The sequence below is a fragment of the Colletotrichum truncatum genome (genome assembly GCF_014235925.2).
Source record: "Colletotrichum truncatum strain CMES1059 chromosome Unknown Contig_0005, whole genome shotgun sequence".
NCBI lineage: Eukaryota > Fungi > Ascomycota > Sordariomycetes > Glomerellales > Glomerellaceae > Colletotrichum > Colletotrichum truncatum.
This window is the reverse complement of record NW_027222402.1, coordinates 1,476,093-1,497,632: the sequence shown is the minus strand read 5'-3', so window position 1 is coordinate 1,497,632 and position 21,540 is coordinate 1,476,093. Positions and strand designations below refer to the sequence as shown.

General features: G+C 50.8%; 2 protein-coding genes across 2 annotated transcripts; one reads left to right on the top strand and one right to left on the bottom strand.

Moving 5' to 3' along the window:
• Positions 1-2,459: 2,459 nt before the first annotated feature.
• Positions 2,460-3,206, top strand: CTRU02_208458 (uncharacterized protein; the record flags this gene model as incomplete). Its single annotated transcript, XM_036728450.1, has 2 exons — positions 2,460-2,618; positions 2,703-3,206. The coding sequence occupies 2 exons, from the start codon at positions 2,460-2,462 to the stop codon at positions 3,204-3,206; spliced, it is 663 nt and encodes a 220-aa protein (XP_036579734.1).
• An 11,220-nt stretch (positions 3,207-14,426) lies between these two features.
• On the bottom strand, positions 14,427-16,035 carry CTRU02_208457 (Ran protein kinase; the record flags this gene model as incomplete). Its single annotated transcript, XM_036728449.1, has 2 exons — positions 14,427-15,250; positions 15,351-16,035. The coding sequence occupies 2 exons, from the start codon at positions 16,033-16,035 to the stop codon at positions 14,427-14,429; spliced, it is 1,509 nt and encodes a 502-aa protein (XP_036579733.1).
• Between the last annotated feature and the right edge of the window lie 5,505 nt (positions 16,036-21,540).

Sequence of the window (21,540 nt, the reverse complement as noted above, 5' to 3'; positions counted from 1 at the left end):
TTTTCATCCTTAATCTCTAAATTCAGGTACTTAATTTGTGAAAAAGAAATATTTGCGACTTTCAACAGTCTTTCTTGCGTGACAAATCTAGACTTCGATTAAATCCTCCCACTAAAGGCTTGTGCTACATATCTACTGTTATAACATTTTACAGTCCCCCAGATAATGTATTCACTCTATTCACATTCAACGCCGGTTGCTTTCATGATTATAGCCGGGTTCTTCCAGAAACAAGGTTAACCCTCACCAGCTCCCGTCTCTTTCTTTATTTCATAAACACTTCTTTTCACGCAGAACAACCAAAATTATTTGTTTGGTCAATGATACAGGTAACATAGTGGGACCGTAAACGTTGTTTACTGTGGTCCTCAAGAATATGCCAAGTTATAGACTCCCGAATATGTTGCCTAGTCTCTGTCGCTCAAGTTCAGCGTCTGGATGGCGTTGACCAAAGATGTCAACCATACTTTCTCAGGTGTATCTGGGAGTTTTGAGCACGTCAGTTGATAATGAGTGACCTATTTTCTGATGATTCAAACCAGCTAGCCAATATATGTAAACTTTCCCTGGAATATTTACTTGCCTATGTCGGTGCATGGAATGAAATCGCAAGGTCTTCAACGATTTAAAGACCTTGTGTAGCGGAACTAGACTGGAGTCACTGTTTATGGGCTGCATTGAATAGCATATGGTTAAGATGAGTAGTTCTCAACACCGCTGGGTGAGTTTCGTCAGTCTGTAATCTCCTTGGCAGTCACCTATAGAATGCATTTAGCCATTACAGCTGTGTGACTCCTGCGTCTACTCTAAGTCACAGAGACCTAAGGTTCAAATAATTTTCGTAACACAATTTAATCATACCTTCCATAGCTCTTTTAATTCTAATATGAAATAGGCGTTGTCTTAAAATCCTGGTACTATGCTGAAAACGCATTTCTTAATTTTAGTTCTCTAAGCTGGTCTTTCGAAGAGGTTTCTGGTCCCATATCACCTTCAATTATTGGCCCCAGAGACTGCGGTTCAACGACTCTTTTAATAACACATGTTGCAAGTACGCGCATTCCAGTATCATAGACGCCTTCGAAGTTGGCGGGATTGGTGACAGATGTTTGCGGAATGGCTACCGTCCCCGTTACCTCAATCTAGGTTGTTATGAGTGCTTGCAGCAGCTAAGTGAGTTAGTCACATATTTTAACGGAATGTCTAGCCATCGGCATTGGGGGCATCAAGTACATGTACCTAGTTTGAATAACAAGTTTTACAAATGAGAAAAGCCCTACTTTCATAGGCAGAAGAATGGTCGTTATTAATTACACTTACATTTAGTCCTCCTCAATTATCTCCTCTGATGGATTCATTACTTCCTTATAATTCGAGTTTAGATTTGGGCTCTGGTCGAGACTTGTGGGTTGAACCCTACACTGATGGTAATATGCTGAATGCTTGCTCTAAAGTTTCACACTTTCCATCTTTTTCGCCTGAGGCATTCCACTGGCATGCCAATGGCAGTCACAGTAACGTGAGTATGTAAGGTAAATGCAGTGAATGTGAGCTTCTAATCTATTCACCAAAAGATAACACTCATTGGTCCATGACCTTCAAGGCCCATGGGTCACATATCCATGTTTCATTGAGCCATGGATACCAACATTCAGACCCCTTATGAAGGCATATAGCATGGTGTGATTGCTCTATACTGAAGTTGGGTCTTCTAGGAATTCCCTGTTAGCTTTCTGGGGTTCTCAATTTGCCGAATGGCCTGCTTTTACCACATAGCGTCTTCTTGGCTTGTATTCTATTGCTTCGGCTATCTCTAACAATTTGCCTCTACCAAGGTTGAGTGCTACAGCTCAGCTATAACGACTTTTTCCATATTCCCAATAAGGATACCAGCAGATACCGGTTCTTTGGGTCGCTCATGCAGCTAGGGACCCCTTCTTCCGGAAGGCCAAAACTAGCCATTCTAATCGAGTTTTGCGATCGGCTCCTCGGGCTTGGGTTACCCGTTGGTCCAGAACAGAAAATATTCAGCGGGTTCTAGCCTCGTCACAGAAATTCTTACCCTTTACAGTGAAACTGCATCATCTGAGAAGTTTAGTTGCGAGAAGCAGGACCCATGGCCGCTTGCGAAACCCGGCGAGATGCAGGCAAGTCGACTGACATCCCCGGGTAAATGGCACCGGATATATCTCACTGCCTCCGCGTACTTTCCAGCTTTCATTTATACATATTAAATTTAATGGTCTTGGCCAAGTCGCAATCACCAGATATCGGGTGCTCATTGCGCCAGTATAGAGTGGCAATGGTGTTGTTCCTCAAAATGTGGGTAGTGAAGTCACGATACTTGTATACGAAGAAACATATAAACCTCTCATCTCTATCTTCAATTGTCTTGACGAGGAACTTTGTCTTCTCTGTTACAAATCAATCATTCACGTTTGGTTCGACGTGACCTTTCCATGATGCGCACCTACAAACTGGCTTTGCTCGGCATGGCGGCCTTGAGCACCGCTGCGCCCCAGTTTGGAATAGGAGATGGCTCTGTTATCCTCATCCCAGGTGGCTCAATCCAGCTACCTCCAATCCCAACTCCGGTCATCAGGCCAGGCAAACGCCAAGTTAGTAAACCAAAAGTCTTTCTTATTTCTGGCTGGCTTAATTTTACAAATTTAAAGGATGGCTAGAGTTAACGGTTTACTCAGGCAGATTCCATTATGGTGCAGCGTGAGGAGAACATCAACGCCCTCAAGGAAGCTTACTTCACCCTGCTCAAACCCTTCACCACCGGGGTCAAGCCTTCGATTGGCACTTACATGATCTTGTTGCACTTGGCCGACATCCTTGCCGGAAAGGGGATCAATGTTGATACTATTGTCCTTGGTGAGGCTACAACTACGTTCGGCCCGTCCAACAAGCGTCAAATTTTCGAAATTGGCGGGTGTAAAGAATCCGACATTATTGGCCTCCGAGCAACCCTGACCAGCCTCTTACTCATTTATGGCAGCAAGCCGCCATTTGAGATCTGGAATCTCGAGCAAGCCATCATTGCCGCTCTCAAGGCCTGCGGGCAAGACGTTATCGTCGGCCCCATCATCCCCGAAACACCGACACCCGGTGGCCCCATTATTCCGGACAAGCCGATCCCGGGTGGACCTATCGTCACCCAGTCTGCTATTCCCGGAGGTCCGGTCAAGCCTAGTGACTAAGTTGCCGAAAGTCAGGCCTGAGCAAGGACATGTTGCGAGCGAGGTAAAACAAAGGTATCACAGCGGGTAAAGGTTTTAAAGTTGTCTCGCATGGAGAGCATGCGAGAATGTGGTAGTAGGAGTGTGGGATAGTGAAAAAGGGCATCATGATGGTGTTGTCCGGCCCAGTTGTGAATCTTCACGATGTTTGACTTTCCCATGTTGTTGTTTTTTTCCATTTCTTGATTATTACTTCTTATTCAAAAAGGCTTGATTGACTTAAGCTCACGGTTCCAAACTTGGATGTGAAATCTGTTTCATGGCGATTTAATGGTGGGCGCCAGGGCAAACCATTCCAATATCCGTCGAGAAGAAGCGTTCAAGAAAGCTTCACATCTCTTTGCTGTGGCAGATCGTAACTCTAAACCATTTATATCAACTGATGATGAAGAAACAACCAAACAGGCAGCACGCAAGCCTTCATTTTCAAAATCGTCTTGTCTTCAATTCGTCTTGAAGTTGGGCCGGCCATAGTCCCAGGGCTGAAAGATGAGATCGTAGTTAGAGAATCATCTCAACCTCTCGGGAAGAGTCGCAAATGAGTATCAGCTTTGGTATTCTTCACCACAAAACGACCGAAACTCCCGGCAGCGTCATGGCAAGCCATCTCTAGACTACTTTCTTGTGTGGCCGAGCCAGTAATGATAGTTGTTTCTAGCCTTCCGATGTCTCTCCCGCAACCTTAACAGTTTTTGATTGTTGCTGCCAGATTCCAGTTCTAGAAGAGGCGCATAACAACTTAAAAGTGGCTCGGACAAGCTGTCAATGTCTCAATATCACAAAAGCTTTTGTGTGAAAGTAAAACCCAACCTTAACTTAACCAATGGGTTTCTCAATGCCCTTAGTATTTTTTCTTTCGACTAAAGTCGGGGATTCCATTCCATCTGGAGAGTCACCTGCCTCCCTTTGTGGTCGTCCGGGGCTCCTCCGTGGAGGTTGAGGAAACTCAAAAGGGTCCCGTTGCGGGAAGCCGTTATTCTTCACAGTGGTGTTTCACTTGAAACTTCCGACCGAACTCCGGGCACCCTTCCGAGAATCACTATTTAGCAATATGTATTCCAGCAGCTCAAGACTTTATTATTGATATGGTGGTGCTGCAAGCCACCATACGGCCCAAAGCTTACTGCTCCTTGCGGCCGAAATGGAGAAGATGTATGAACGGTTAGGTATGATTAAGACAAGGATTTCCGGAAACGATGCTTCCTGCCCCGTCCCTACCCCGAACAAGTTAACACACATGCGAAGAAAGAGGAAAGTCTATGCTCTCTGGCAGTCAGGCTGACAAAGACGCCTGCAGCCCATGGCTTCCCTGCAAACGGATGAAGCGGAGAAGCTGCGAGACAGCCAAACCAACCATGTATCTTGTAAAGTGTTTTCCCTGATGCGCGCCTTCGGCTTGAACAGGGGGACTTTGGGACTGCAAATAGGAAATTGAGTCATTCTCATTTTGTCAACCAAATCCCATTTTGATCGTCATCACGATCCTTTCCCTCCCACAAGCTTTCAGCCCAACCCGCCAAATGGTCCTTGCTCCTCTCCTTTGAGACCTGTTGCGCATAGTGAATCTCCCCCTTGTCTGCTATCCATCACCCATTGGATGGACCATGACCTGGCCCTCGGCGATATTGATAAAGCACGACCACACACTCGAGCACAAGCCAGGTCATGGACCATCGTGAACACCTCATCCCAGAAACGTGGCGAACCCAAACAAAAACTAAAGCCCACACGCACGAACGCAATGGTGAACTTACATTGTCAATAGTTGCGCTTAGCAATCGGAGGCCCAACTCGGCTTTTGCGCGGGAGAAGATGCAACGTCGGCGCCTTCCGCGACGAACGCGTGCTTACAATATCTTCACTGGTCATTCACCAAACCATCTAATCGCGTTCCGTCCATTCTCACTCTCTTTTAAGATTTTGGATAGTTTCACTCCTCTGGATACGATCACGCCGAGGCGGCGTGAGCGTATGAATCACCAAGAGCCAGAGTCGAGTCATGGTGGTCCAAACTCTGCCCGACGAGGGCAAGAGGTTCGACGAAATTTCCGGTGTGGTTAAGGGAAATGAAGCTAGTAGAGGATCCTGTCAGACAAGACATCGTTGACCGTGATGGTTCCTGGAAGTCAATCACGTCTCTTGGTGCCACATTACCTGCCGAAATGTGGCAGATGACGCGCTGTCGTTCTCATCTCGCACAAGCTGGAACTCGATGCCGTGCGCATTTGAGGAAATCCGTCCACCCAGAGGCCTGGGCTCAGTTTAATATGACTCAACCTGTTCTCGGACCGGTCGAGCGCTGCGGTTCTGTGGCATTACGGCTGCAAGATTATCCCTTCACTGGGTATTGCTGACTGAGAGAATGCCCCTTCACGTTTTCGCCTAGTGGTTCAACGACATCGGGTAAAGAGGTTCTCAGCCACGATCCAAGCAGATGGGATTTCAATCGTCATACACTGCACATCGTTCTTCAAGCCACAACAAACAAGGTATCGGGGCTAAGACACGCCCTCAGGTCATCTCGTGGCCCCGGACACATGCTCCGGCTAATTGTCGCATCATCATGAGATGGGTGTACGGAAACGGTGTCCTCCTCGCAATGAACCTAGTGATATCCCGCCCTCCGTCTTGTAATCTTCCGATCTTGAGCAGCGCCTTCCCTACAATACTGTTGTGTGAAGAGCCTCAAAGCCACCGTAGTGCCTCTCATCTTCGCAAGCGTCTAATCCATCAGGCCATATCCCCGTGGTCCCCCTACTCCTTCGGCTTGCGCACTGCCCCTCCTTTTCGTCTCACACAAACCTTTGATAACGTATGACGCCCATCAAAACACTTCATCTCTTGGCGCGGCCGCCATTGACACAGATCTGCCGCTACGAGAAAACGCTGGTCTGGTCACGTCTCTCATGGGCAGGGTCCAGACCCAGCACGCAACACACAAGAAGTAGGAACTCACATCACAGAACGTGATATTGGGTTTTGTAAGCGCCGACTGCCACAATGAACTATTCCATAACCAAAAAAAACAAAAATAAAAAAAAAACCTACGATTGTTACCATCTCCCCAGTGGCGCATGGAAGTTTTGAAAATGGTTGGGGGATGGATAAGTGATAGGCTTGACAATATGCATATGCCGTTAGAACATTGGAATCCTAGTCTCGAAGCCATTTACCCGTGAACCGACAGGCTCCTAGACAGGTTCGACGCGTGAGCTACTTGAAGGCCTCTCAGGCCAACAACACTCTTGCTCTCGGTCCCCGTTCTCAATACACGTATGGTCTCCCATCAGAATGAGAGGCACACACACACCCCCCTGCTACTATCCCCCGGAGGGGGTCGCCAAGCTTCAAAGCCATGGTACACGTAGTCCTGGAACACTTGGGAGTGGCCCGGAAATAGGCTAATGGAAGGAGAAAGGAAAAAAAAAAAAAAAGTGGTAAGGGTCAGAAAGGACGGTACCGTGCGCCACGCCTCGTCTAAGCGATTGTAGATCAGTCATCCGGGTTAAGATGAGAGATCCTGTCGGAAGTTTTTGACGGGATGGAACCACAGGCGACGTAGCGCGGGCACGGATACGAGACTATTGAACAATGGTAACTGACGCGGACGGGAAATTTTTACTCTTGGTTGACTATTCTTCTTGGAGGTTAGTGATTCTTCATTCAGCACGGGCCGCCGGTATGGCCTGTGTTTCCTGTCTTCATCAAAATGGCCGTGCGCGGGATCGCGAAGTCTCACGAGATTACGACCAAGGTACAAGAAAGTTTGGACTGGGTGTGTTATTGTGTCTACTCCCCCTATCCGTGCCTATATGTCGGAAACTGACTGCATATTGTCAACTTGTTAGCTCCTTGTCAAGCCAGTGCTCAGACCATACATACACACACGCACACTCACACATAACCCACATACCCACCAGCCACGACGATCGTCATGGCGGCGGAGCCTTATTTTGCGGCTGTCCATAAGGCTCACGCCTCACTTCTGGCGGGCTCATTTCCCCTTCCTTTGGTGCTTGCTTAGTTGTGTATAATCGCCACCTCTTGCACTTGGTCACATTCTGCCTGGCCTCTAATTGGACCCTGATAAGAAAAAGGATCCCGCACGGGAATGGCTTGAGATCATTGACTTCATAGTGTTGCAAAACATCAGACGGCGGCTGTCAGAGAGGGGGGCAGTGCATAAGAGTTGGGCCCAGGAAGGGGTTCAAGCTGGAGACAGCACGTCGTGAGGCAGCGGCCGTCAGAACCGCGTTGTATCCATTCGACTTGCCACACGTGAGTGCTAGCGCACTCAAGTCGCAACTGCTAACGTGTTATACACACCCAACATCGGACGTCTAAGCGAGCCCTATAGCAAAGCAAGGGTCTGTTTGATAGAGCTGAGAGTCAAGTGGCAAAAAGGACAACTGGTTCTTGGGAACGGTGATGATAGGACGGCTGTCGCGGCCACTTGTCCGAGAAGGGTAACTCTCGCTGAACTGGAAGCGTTAGTCTTTTGCCTTCTCGGCAATCTCAGCCGTTTAACCTGCTCGCGTACTCAATCCCAGATCCCGTATTTCCCGTACTTTGCAAGAGAAACAACTTTTTTTTTTTTTTTTTGTCTCGTCTTCTTTCCGAGACCTAGCTAAGCTCAAGACAGAACGAAAGAACCGTACACTTTGCGCGTCTGCTGAGCAATCTGGGGTTGATAACGAAATGTCTCCAGATAGAACACTTCTATACCCTTTCCGGAACAGTTGGAAAATAGAGAGAGCACATTCGTTAGTTTGCGGTGAAAACTGCGGGCAGGTGGCTCCAGCTTCCCAGGATCGATACCAGTGTCTTGTTTTCGAGACAGATCTCGATGCTACTAAGGATTGCGGGTTTGGCAAAAACCATTTGCCAGCCCGCTGGTCTTAGACATCGCGTGGTCGCTACCCACGCGAAGATCACTTCCCGAACCAGGGTCACGTCATCCCAGAGTCTTGGGCGCGCTCTTATTTGGGGACGTGAGGGACCAGCGGGTGCTGATTCCGGAGGCGATGGCTTTGTGTGAGAGTGTCTGCCGGAGGTCGGGATAGGCTGGTGGTGTGGTAGAGGCTCAGGGCCAAGCAAAACTCTCCAGCCCGTCAGATCGGGGTGGCGAAGCGTAATCGGCACTTCGCTTCAAGAGGCTTTCCGGAGCTAGAGTGGCAGAGAGACTAGGCTGTCTGCCGCTTCAAGGGAGTGATTGGTCGCTTCTGCTTTGAGCTGACGAACGATCATGATGCAATCACAATGCAATCACTGGTCGAGATGGGAAAGGTGAGTATACATTGTTCTTTGACGGACAATTGGATAGCGCCGTGAACCCAGATCTCCGCTACTTGTTGCTCCCCGTTACTCGAAAAAATGTCACTGCCAAGCCCATCGTTTGTCGGTAGTTCAGGGTGCCTCCAAGCTCGGGGTAGCTCGCTCCATTTGCTCGTATTGGCCCTGGCACCCCCCTACTGGCTCCGTTGTAGAAGAATCAGTCTCCGGCTCCAATGCGCCGGCCCCGTCCGTGCAAAAGCGGGGGCGGCAACATCTCTCACCGGGGCCCCGGGTCTATTGGAATATGTCGCCACCGGATATGGGCTCAGCGGAGCTTAGCTGTGTCCAAAGCGTTTGATGTCTCTCGGCGTCAGACAACCAGTGATGCACAGCGATGATCCACTGCCGTACCGATCGTGAACAATCTCATTCTTAATGAGTAGAAGCTAGTGGTCTTTGGAATGGGACACGGGCTCCCGGCCGATGCTTGGAATGCAGCATTCAGGTAACACAGAGACAATAGAGCCTTCTCTTCGGTTCTGTCGATCAACCATCCAACATGTCAAAACTCATCGATCTTTCGGGTTTATCACCCTTTACTATTCCCTACGAATGAAACTAGTTCCAGGAGAAGCCTTGTTACGACATGGAACCGGGTCGACGCTGTGATCGAAAGGGGGTGCGTGCCATAGACCTTGTCTAACAAACGAAGTCATCCTCCCTCAGCAAGGTATGCTGATGTAGGAGGTGATGTCGCCTAAGCCGTCAGCTTTAGTAACTACACACCTACAAACCTACTACTACCGCTACTACTGTGTACGCGTCGTGCCGCCCGTTACGAAAAGACACGAGGGTTCACTTCGGGTTCGTCGTCGCTCTCGTGGAGCCCTTGCGAACTACCGAAAACGAACGCAAAACCACGTTCACATTGCCGCTAATCCTTCTCCAACGATAACAATGTGTCTCTCCTTGCTTCAAGCCCTCGATAGGACAGAAGATCGATCGCAACCACGCATACGGCGCCACTCGGTAGTAGCCCGCAATCGCTACCACCCCCCTCGCAAAGCCCAAGTTCGACGTTCCCTTACAGCCCGCTCAGCTGGTCCATCATCTCGATGTTCTCCACGGGAGGTGTCCATAACCGGAGTCCCATAATAAGTCCCCAAAACTTCTGCACACTCGCCCAATATCCGCCATCATGCGCCGTGGAAGCGGTCTAGCCCTACTAGTATGCCGGTGTCCGAGTCGAAGAATGTGATGGCGGGACGGGAAAGGCCAAAGGATCGCGGGGATCGCATCCGAGCCACCATCTGCCGACGACATATCACCTTACAGGACCAGCCCACACACTAGAACAGGTGCATTGCAGACCGACTTCGGTCCACCTCTTTGTTGTTCGATTCTAGTGGTCCGTCCCCTCTGTCCCTCGGTGATCAGGTCGCAGAGGTACAGTAGTAAGTATGCTGGGGCTGAGAGTGCCTACACAACGTGACAACTAAGTTACTAGTAGTAGTAGGAGGAGGACAGGCAGGGGAAGAGTGACAACAGACAACGCCCCAGCATGATGCGGATGGTCGAAAACGGCTCACCCCACCCTCAAGTATCCAATCATGTTCAAGAAAGCGGCAGGTCAAGCCACGGTCCTCGTTAGCATCTCTATCAAGTCTCCCGTCGAGTCGGTCTAGGCCAGTCTCTCTCACCGCCCATCCGTCATGGGGGGGTTGACGTTTGCAACCGGCATCTATCTTGAGTATTGTCGGGGCCGAGTGGGAAAGCGCAGCGCAGCGCATGCAACCAAAGAAGCAGAATTGCCCGATATTCTCGCAAATCGGCATATGGAAAATGCTGTGATGCGAAGCCCACAATGGTCGCAACCCTCTCAATAACTCCCAAGCAAGGAGCAGCCCGCAATTTACCAACACCACTGTCCATTGATGGAGTATCGGGTCGCTGATCGACAGAAACTGTCCCACCCATGCTTCAAAACGCGGTCAAACTCTATCATAAGTCAAACCTATAGCTTGGCCGGAGCTGTCAAACTGGATATGAGAGTTCTCGATCGTCTTCCGGGGAGGAGCCGGCCAGCTTCCCCTGTTTCCAAGTGCAGGGAGCCTACGAGACAAGGAAGACGTCGTATTGTTTATCGTGGGAATGTGTGATGCTTCCAAAGTGTGAAGATGGATGTGTCTCTTGGTGGAGCCATTTTGCAAGACTTTGGCAAACCATCCATCCTGTCGGATGAGCACCCCCCCTTCCCTCTCAAACTCTTGTCAACCTTTGCATCAAAACATATTCTGGTTGGAATAGAGAATGACACCGCATTCAGCTCCACCTCCCTAGGCACTCCCGGCTCCGCCGTCGCCGCCGCCGCCGCCGCCCAAGTTTCTGTCTGCCTGCCCACCACACCACCCATCCAAGGGCTCCAGCGGACCCTCCATCAGCCAACTTTTACCAGATCAAAAAGTCCGTCTCTGGGGCGGCACGCACACCAACAAGGCTGGGCAGGACCAGCCATCCCAAGCCTCTCCCCCCCTCCATCTTAAGTGACACAGTTCTTCTCTGACCACTCACCGGCCGGCGATCGTGGGTAAGGACTCTCGGGCGAAACCCCTCACCATATGGGAAACTAGTAGTCTGTTCTCCCTTTAGAAGTCGTCATAGTCATTGTAGGCTCGCGTGGCAGACTAGCTATTTCTGGCAACGGCATTTTTCAAAGACGTCTCCGCCCATCTTCTTAGCTGTCTCTCTATTAGTATGTGCTTTCTCAGCCTGTGCATGGCCTTGATCTGTCTGCCTTGCCCCCTTTCGGTAGACGAGTTGAGACGCGATGAAGAGGAAGAAGAAAATCAGGACGGATATGCCATCCCATACACACTCCCTCCCATCCACCCACTCTCACTCTCTCTCTCTCCATATCAGCCCGTAGCGAAACACAGGGCATGGACGCCATTCAAGCCCAGAAACCTGCATATGGTAGAAACAATGCGCATTGTTCCAACAACTCACCCACATCCACTTTCTAAAAAAGGGCCCCCCCCCCCCCCTTCCACAATATTCCCTGACTGAAAACGCACACTTGCATACACCATCTACTGCGACGACTACAGTATACCGCCTATGTGCCGCCCGCTCTAACGCCGGCGCAGGACCACCACCACCCTTACCAACAGCAACCAGTACGTAGTGTGTAGTATACAGCCCTTTCATCTGCCAACGGAAACATAGCTTAGACAGAGAGAACGACCCGCCGTAACCCTCATCAAACCATCTTTCAAAGTTCCAACGCTCCATTTACAAGGTAGCCGTGCCATATTGATTGCGAATGACCTAGTCTAAACAGCCAGCACTAGGGGGAAAAAAGACAAGAACCAAATGTGCTCCACTCCAAGGGAATGCCCAACGAGTAGGGACGCCCTACCACCCTCCATTACCGCAGTGCCCCAGCAATGCATTGTAAGGTGACAACGGGCGGGCTAAACAGTGTGTGCTGCATATGCACCATGTTTCCCTTCCAGTGCCAATGCCAATGTGGTATCCGACTTTCTCGGGTGCAGCTATTCTACTTTCCGTAATGTGTACATGTCATTCACCCCCCCAATAGGTTGGTCATGACACCCCGAACCTAGAAACCTCATGTACCAAACAATCTTATTTTATTGATTTTTTTCTTTCATTTTTCATTTTTTCCTGTTCTGTTCTGTTCTCTTACTCTTTTATCCCCCCCCCCCATCTATATGTTTCCCACCCGTGCCATCCATGTATTCCCGTATCCACTAAACCTAAAAGAGGAGAATCTCATAAGGTCAATCTCATACGGTCCAAGAAAAAAAAATAAGAAAATTACGACAGGGCTTTAATTGTCTCACTTACATAGTACTCACACCCCCAAATTAAGATCCCTTCCTAGCCAGGATGGGTCGGGGCCACGGGAACAAAAAAGAACGCTTTGACGAAGAAGGTTTAGCCCCGAACAAGGCTTTAAAAAACGATAAAAAAAAAAAAAAAAAGAGGCCAACGCCCCCAGAAGACAGGGATGCACGACCAAAACAGGGCGAACGATGACCGGTTTCCCATGTCAGTCCACCGTCCAATCACGGCCCCGTTCGATGGAACCTTCGACAGCCCTGCCTTTCTCAGACGCATGCTCAACCTCTCACCACTAAAATCCGATGTTGGAGCGAATGAACATCTTTGCGCTGCGCCGTGCCGTGCCATGCAAGTGAGTGAGGGAGTAAGAGGGAGGAGGTTGGCTCACTCGAGCCAATGAACTGGGCCAACCCGGCTCCATCATGTTGCAACCCGTCTCTGCCTCTGCCGTGATTGTCCATTATCACAATGGGCTACTGCAAGTTGCTTTTGAGTATGAGTGGTGGCAGCAGTACCATCACCAGCAGCACCAGCAAACAGTCATGTCCGTGACGACGTCCTGCAAACATGCTTCCCTCGAGCACCACCGTCCGGATGGTGTGTGGTCATTAGCTACCTTTTTTTTTTTTTTTTTTTTCTTTTTTTTTTGGGCGCACCAAGTCGCGCTTTCGCTTCCTCCAGACTTCCGTCTCAATAAGGAAGCAAGGAACAAGCATGCATAAAGCCGGCAGAGGCTAGGTAGGCGGGCGCAGAGGAAGAAAAGACAGGGGGAGGAAGAAAGGGTTGTTAGAGTTCCTCAAACGTCTGTTGGTTAAAGAGAAGAGGACGAAGGGGAGGGGGGAAAAAAAAAAAGAAAAAAAAAAGGAAGAAACGTGGGGGCTGTAGGGAACAACCATCACTGAAAGTTGTCAGAGAATTTAAAGTAGGAAGAATAATTTCAGACATTCTGGAAAACCCGCTTTCCGCAAAGCTCAGAGGAGTGAGTAGTGGTCCCAAGTAGTCCCTTCCCTAGCACTAGCATAGAGGAAATCTAGACGCCCGAGACTCTGAAGCTAGCCTCATACTCCCCGTCGGCTGAGGTCATCCACCATACCACTTACTTGGTAGCCCAGATTGGGACACAGGACAACGTTTTTGCTCTCAGTTTGCAGTTAGGACATTGGCACTTCAGTTTTGGGGAGAAGAGTTTTCCCTCCAAGTCTTGTTCCTAAAGGTTGCTTCAAAAGTATGCTCTTTACGTGTTTGTGTAGTGCACTTCTAGCAGCGCTTTTGAGAAAACGTATCAATTCTTGCGCGAATATGCTTCAACGCTAAGATTTGGGATCTTGGCCCAGGTATTGTCTAGATCGTCTTTTCCTCCCATTGTCATCTCATGTCAACCCAACCTGTTTCCTCCTGTAACCCCCCATCCAAGTGAAATTTGACAAGATATGGTATCTCCAAGCGAATGCCGAGGGAGAATCCTCGTCTGAAATTGGTTCCCCCCGAGATGCTTTCGCACACACATGAAATATGCATTAGAATCGAATATCCTGCCTTCCTTGGATAGGAAGAAAAAAAAAAATAGAAAAAAAAACTCCAGCCTCCCCAGTCTTGTGACCGCTGCGCCTGATAGAGATGCTTTCCTGGCTTTGTTCCGTGATTGAGTCGACCGTCACTCTTGTCTTTCCGTATCCCAACTCCGCGCTAACAAAGAAAATTAACATAATAAAACAGACACCCGTCTCCAAATCTGTACAGGTGGTTATGAAAACAAAAAAACGAGTAGAAGCCAAAGTTCCGGACTTTTTTCGCTGGGCTTTTTTTTGGTAGATCCTCTCCGGACTTTTGGATCGAAATGGCATAATGGTCCACTCATCATAACCGAATTAGAAAATCCATGGGCCGACTACTCCATGGGCTGAACGTTGTTGTATTAGGTGATAAAATGGTGTTGGTCCAAGGGGCCCCCATCCGGTCTGGTATGGGTCTATCCAGTAAATCCTTGGGTCGGCGAGACAAGAATCAGGCGGTTGCCTGACTCGAACGTATATAATGGTCCTAGTAGCAGCCCAAGATAGGAACCTGGTGATGGAAAGGAACATGTGGATGGATGGCGGGAGCCTGCTGGGCATACTTGATCACATCTCCCCACCAGAACGGGGCGAAGGACTTGGGCGGGCAGCTGAACGCTTGCACCGGTACCTGAGGCATGGGAGCCGGAATCTGGGCACGGATAGGTGCCTGTGCTGCCACGGGTGTGGGCACGGGACCGGTGTACTGCTGGGCCATGTACTCCTGGGTAGGATAACATACTGTCCTGGGATCCTCTGGCTCAAATGCCTGGGTATGGCACGTCTCCTGTTGTTGTTCCTGGAGGAACTCCTCATCAAGATCGTCAATAGTCGAGCCGCTCGAGGTGAGCGAACCGTCATCCGACGAACATTCGGAACCCTCGTCTGAGGAAGACGATGCCGGCGAGAGAGCTTGATCGTAGTCGTCGACGATGGTGTCCTCGCATGTAACGTATTCGGTAATAGGCTCTGGCGAAGCCGGTGGTGTTTGAACCGCCGCGGTGGGTACGGCGGGGATCGTGAACCTCGAACAGTTCTGGATACTGTTCCTAAGCTCCGACAGTGTAATCCTCTGGTCCGGGTTGCGGGTGAAAATCCTGCCCAGGATGTCGTTCAGTTCATCCGACACTGGGAGAATGCTCTTCAGGGTTTCCGGGGACCGGGTATAGGCACGGTAAGTAGAGTCCTCGAAAGAGGCTTGTTTCCACGGGTTGCGTCCACAGGTCAGGTTGACCAGAATAACTCCAAGGCTCCAGACATCATTGGGGGCGCAGAAGTAGAAAGGTCTCCGGGCAGAGTGGTCCAGGCATTCTATCAAGAGGGAGAAAAGAAAGTGTCAGTTGTGTTCAGGGAAGGGAAGGGGGGTTTGATTTGCAAGTAAAGTAGAAGTTCCTAGGAATGGAAAGCCTACCTGGACTCATGTAAAAGGTCGAGCCACATCCATAGTCCTCAGACCGGTCGGATGAAGTCGCGAGGCCAAAGTCGGCAAGCTTGACAGTCTCACCGTGGTCCGACACGAGAATATTCTCCGGCTTCAAGTCCCTATGGTAGATTCCGAGAGAGTGGCAGTGCTCAACAGCATCCAGGATCTGGAGGAAGACTCTCTTGGTGAGGTCATCGTTCCCGACATACTGACCACATTCGGTGATGTTATAGAACAAGTCACCCTCCGGGCAATACTCCAAGATAACATAGATGCAGTCCGGGTCGTCAACGATCTTCAACATCGACACCACGTTAGGATGGGCCGATGCCAAATAGTGTAGACGGATCTCGCGGTTTTGGAAGGCAACCTGTCGGCGGTCCAAGGGAGTTCCATCTGGATTGAACTTGCTGAGGCACTTGACGGCATATCGAACTCCAGTCTTCACATCCACGGCAGTGTAAACGACGCCATATGCGCCAGTACCCAAGATGGTGGTCAACTGCAACTTGCCCTCAAGGAATCTTCCTAGCCTCTCCTCGGGTGTTAATGGGATGTATCGCGCTTGACAGTGAGGTGCGGTGGTTAGGGGTTGTTGGATCGCGCACTTCGTGTTGTCGTACACCGGCGACGCGGGGGGAGTGGGATATCCAAATCCTGACACATGCTGCATGTTACGTGATTTGCGGGTCCTTAATGGGAAATCCTTCTTTCTCTAGCGGTCTGGGGTGGGATTCTCGGGCGAGATCCAAACAGAGAGAGAGAGAAAAGGAAAAGTAGAAACGGCCTTGTCCTTCGGGAAAGTATGTCCTTGGAAAACCAAAAGCAAAAGAAAAAAACCTGGGAAATGTCCTGTGGCCTTTTGGGTCGAATTATCCTTTGGGTCGTGTAAGATGTCGGTAGCGCAAGACGTCGAGTCAACGAGTCAAACACGGGAAGGGTCGCCTGGGTTTGGAGCGTGAGGTGGTGATGGATGGATGAGAGTTGGTTTGGTCGAAGGTGGAAGGGCGACTGATAGACCAGTGCTCCCAAGGGTCGCAAGGAGATGTAAAGAGGTCGGCGGGAAGGAGTGTAGTGAAGAGTTGATGGTTGAGATCCAAAGTCCGACTTGCTACCTGCACGATGGTGGGATATGGATGGTTGATAATGACTGCCACGCACAGATGAGGAACGAGGCGAAATGATGTTAGCGCTACGTCTACGTACCCTTGTCGAGTGTGTGTTGCGTGGAGCCTCCACCACGGCCGGTGGCTCCAAGGGACCCCCAGTCGCCTTCGACATTAACAGAGCAGGGGTGGCCAGCTTTCCATGTCTTGGGTGTGGGTCGACTAATGCACCATCTATTCTTGAGTTCGACGTGAGCAGCGGGCTAGCGTTGGGAAGCCAGAGGGCCTGAGAGTTGATTGGGAAGGGCGTGGTCAAGGGGTGTGCACAGATTGCCAGGTGGGGGTGAGTGACCAGCAGAGTTTCTTCGCCGGGGCGTCGACTAAGATGGCACAAGGATGGCTGATTGGCGACTCTGAGCAATATACGAGCAGGTATAGTCTGACGCACCAGGTAAAGTGGCACCATCCCAAAGGGGGGTGAGATGTGAGGGCGTGCAGTGTCACTGTGCTGCTCTATTGGAATGACTCTCAGTCTCTCCTAGGCTCATCGACCGTCACCCCCAGCCGTGCTCCATCTACCCCCCTGCCACGGTTGCTGGCTGAGTGTGTCAGACGAAACGGATGGCCGATGGGTGTCGAAGAAACGGGGCGTGCGTGAGTCGTCGCCTCCAAAGCACGCATGGGACGACCCTGACGGGGAACACAGACTGTCTCTTGCACTTTGCCCATCCATCCCAGAGCGAGCGTCGCCCAGTGCTTACGCTGGTCTCTGCTCTGCACTTCTTTCTTCCTTAGTTCTGCCTGCTCTTTGGCAGAAAGGGTAGTCGAGTGAGCACAGCGTCATAAGGGCATAGGAGGACAACAGGTAGGCCCTGTGATTAGGGATTTGCAGGATTTGCTCCTGGTTCTTGCTCAATATGCTTGTCCCTTACCCATCACAGGGCGAGTATGGCTATGTCTGGCCGTTGTTCGCTACCAAATAATCGCCCCAAATATGTGTAAATCAGGCATAGAAGCAAAGTCGAATCATGATCTAATGAGACATGAATTCCTTTGCCGCGATGTGGTAGTCATTCTCCCGACGAACGACGTGGATATGCTATGGGCTTGAACCGGGAGCATTGTCAATGCCTTCCAGAACTGTCGCCGGGCGTTGTTGTTGGCACCGGGAAGGCCATGTAGCTTTTGCGACTCTGGGCAAACATTGCCATAGGAAGGCAACTTGCGATGCCCAGTCCAACAAAAGCGGTGGGTAGACTGATTGGCTCCTTGTTGCGGTCCTGTGGTGCTTGGCATGCTGTTTGCATAAAGTATGGAAGTCAACAAGTGTGGACTTTCAATGGCCAGCGGCTTTTCTGTTGCAGAAGCTGCCTCGTAGGCTGGTGACGGATCAATGCTGGCCTCGTCTGGCTTGGGTCACTTGGTGGCCATCGCTTCCTGTTCGAGTCTGTTGGTAGAACTGATTGGGCCTTGGGGTTCGCAAGCGAACAACCTCAGGACACCTGGTTGCAGCGCGCCAGACCTTGTGGCTGCACTATGCGCAGATCGTTCTTTTGTTTCCACATGATTGGCCACACAGGCTGGGTTCGACGAATCAAACGCCGCGACCCTTGGCTTGAATGCTTGCGTCAAGAGGCTGGTATGGTGAGCAAGCAGCTATCCGTATATTACGTGGTGATGACTACTCAACACCAGCCAATAGACCAGTGAAGCATGTTTCCGGACTTGTGCAGAAGCTGCGTATTTAGTTCTAAACTAGCGCTTCTCCTTTTTTTTTTTTTTTTTTTTTTTCCTTTTCAAAAAGGAATGCTCTCTTACTGGTTGAGTAAATGATAGAAGCACATATATCCGCAGCCTGGTGATTAAATCTTTCACATTGATGCCACACCATGGACTCAGCTGGCCAATGAGCAGCGACGGTTTGGTCTTGATCCTGTTGTGCAAGTCTGGCAACACCAACAAACTGCTCTAAGCTGTGTTGGCTGTGCTAAATGTGGGCTGGTCCGAACATGGAGCAAACAGGCCGCGGAGGATCATTTACAAGAGATTTTTTTGGCCCGCCGTGGGCCGCAATGGCCGGTCAAGCCGGGCCTGTCTCATCAGATTTCAGTAGGAGCGCGACAAGTGATGGGCGGCGGTGGGTCAGAATGTTGCGGCCTACAGGCACCGGAGGCAGCGCTCAGGAGGAAGTCGAAAGGACACAGTTGTCAGTAGTGTATACACGTAGCGCAGGCAGAGCCACACCGTAGACATTTGGTATCCGGTCAGGCGCGGGCTCTCCTACAGTCCCAGTCTATTGTCTCCGGGGTTCCCACTCAGCGTTTCCATAAAAGCGTTCTGTCAGTCTTGGGGTCCTGCTCCGGGAGGTCAGAGGCTGGACTCGGTGAGAGTGGAGTTTAAGGCGGGCGAAAGAAGATTCGGTTTTGCCTCCTGATGGGCTTCTGATGCCGGCCAGTGACCGTAGCCAACGTGGTCGTGGGTCGCACAGGGCCTGGGAGATGAGGAACGACCGTTGAATGGGCGAGCCAGGGCGAATTCCTTGGAAGGAACATGACAGGGGCCTTGAAAGATGACTGGAGGAGAGCAACCCCAGGATGAGATGGGCGCCACAACGCTGCGTTGGATGTGCGTGGTGCATGCGTCTTTGCAGAGATGCTGCACGTCTGTGTGGCTCGGGGCGGTAAACGGATAGAACGTGGAGGGTCCGCTCAGGGGGCGATTCGCTGGGAGGGCCAGGCAGTGGTGCCTGAGGTTATACGGGTGTGTCATTTTGTTGCACCAGCAAGTGTCAAATGATGATGATTGTGCACAATAGTAAGACCTGTGAGGTGTTCGGCGCTTTGCCTGGCTGTCGTAGTGTGTGTCTTCCATTCTGGTGCTTGGCTAATGTGCCAGTCATGAGCCAGAAGCCTGCAGGCGAGCAGCCTCGTAACAACAGATGGGGTGCTGGGCAGGGATCCCTGGCCACATGTTCGTAACGAGTGAGGCTGTCGGCGACGGAGCTATGATGGATCATGATGTGGAGGTCCCATATAATGGTCTGCAGAGGGCTGATCCCGAAGGCCCAATAGGCAATCTCGGGTGCCCAGGTAGAGTAGCATAGCGCCCGTGTTCATGATGCAGTGTAGCATCGAAGCTCCCACCAGGCCCAAGCAGTTTCGCTCGCTCTCCTGAGTATTGACTCCTCTCTGCAAATCTGTTCACCGTCTACAGTGGCCATCCGGACAGATACAGAGACTGGAGTCGCTAAACTTGTTCTGGTGGTGGTGGTGTGGCGCCCCATGATGCCACTGTTGGGATCGAGACGCAGTGATTGGGTAGAGAATTCGAGTCGATAATTTCGGCCTGCGTTGAGAAGGGCTTCGATGGGGTTCTTCGCTCAGCTATGGATGGGACGGGAGGCCATGACATGCCAGTCCAGGCCGGGCCATACCATGGCAATGAGCGCGAGAACTCGTTACGATCGATCCAGTCCTGACATCGAATCGGGCTACTCGGCTAGGGGCCGCTGAGAACTAGCACCCATCCAGCGGCATCGAGCATCAGTCATCAGTGCGGGTAGTGTGCCCCCATACGATACGATGCGTCGACAAAATATTCTTGGGGGTGTATGATTTGCATGTTTGATGAAGCGCCGCAAAACAAAAACAGGCCCGCGACACTGCGCTCGCGAAGCATGAAAGCCAGGGAGCAAGCATAGTATCTCCGTGTGTAGCGTACACGTTCTTGAAGTTGTTTCTGCACCGGCCATTCTGGCGCTTGCGGTATCAAATCGTAAGACAGACATGTTTCTACGAGAGTTGAGAAGTACTGCGGCCTGGTTTGACTGAAAATGGGGGGGGGGGGGGGGGGGGGAATGACTTTGCCATAGCTCCAAGCAGCGCTGCAGGTCAACGAGGGCAGAGAGCAATAGGCAATCGAAAGGGTTGGCAAAGTCCGTGCTCCCTACAATGACCGAACCAACCAACCCATAACCAAGATTGTAAGCCAATCAAATGCGGGCATTAAATGAGTTGTTAAAAAAAAAAAATCAACGCGCTGGAAGGGCAGTCACGGTCGGTTGGGAGGCAAGAAACGAGGCAAAGAGGCAGACGCAGGCAGGTGGAGAAGGGTGGAATGGCAAATGGGGAATAACAGCAGATCCAAAAGAAGAAACTGCATGTGGAATTGGTGGCTGCACCTGCTGACAGCCGCCCGCTTCCTTCCTTCCTTCCTTCCTTCCTTCCTGCCTTCCTATCCTTCATGTGTACAGAGTATCCCTACCGAGTACGTACTTGCTTGCTTCTTCCTTCCCTCTCAATCCCTAACCTGCCATCTCCCACCTGCCACCCTGCTCAGGTGGTCTTGCCTGGCCTTCCAGTGCCAATGTCGTTGCTGCCCGTCACTACATAGTATGAAGAGTATCTTGACAAGTAAAAATGCCTCAGGTGTGAATACTGGTGGTCGCCCCACCCTATCCTAATAAAACAAGCGGTCTGCAGGAACTGCAGCGGTCGCGGGCCACAATCTCTAGATCTGGACTAGCGCATCTGTCAGATCTCATCGTCCAGCTCGACTTCCTCCACAACCGGTCCTTGTCCCATGCTCGTTCTGCTTGAATTACATCTCCTGGAACTGGAATCGTCCCGACGTCTGCGACACTACCTTACCATGCCTACTTCACGCACTTTACTCTTGGGATCACTCAAAGTGCCTCCTGATTAGCATTCCTACATCCTGGCTGTTAATGCTCGCGCTAACGACTCCTGTAAATCTCTTGTCCTGGCCCGCATCTCTCCCTCTCCGGCGGTAACCATGTCCGATACTGCAAAGGAGAAACAATCATTGTCAGCCAATGGTTAACCACTGTCGATGAAGTGTGTATACCCTGTCCTGGCCACACCGCAAAAAGAGAGACAATGAACCAACAGGGGAACCAGAAGAGGGCGAAGCAGACCCGGGGCTGAAGGCCAAACACGCGACATCCAAGACTGTGGCTGCAACATCACAGACGGCACATAACTGGAGGCGGTTTTACTCCCCGTCACTCCGCTACAGGTTGCGTTTACGGATCAGAGTACAGCCATCCCAAG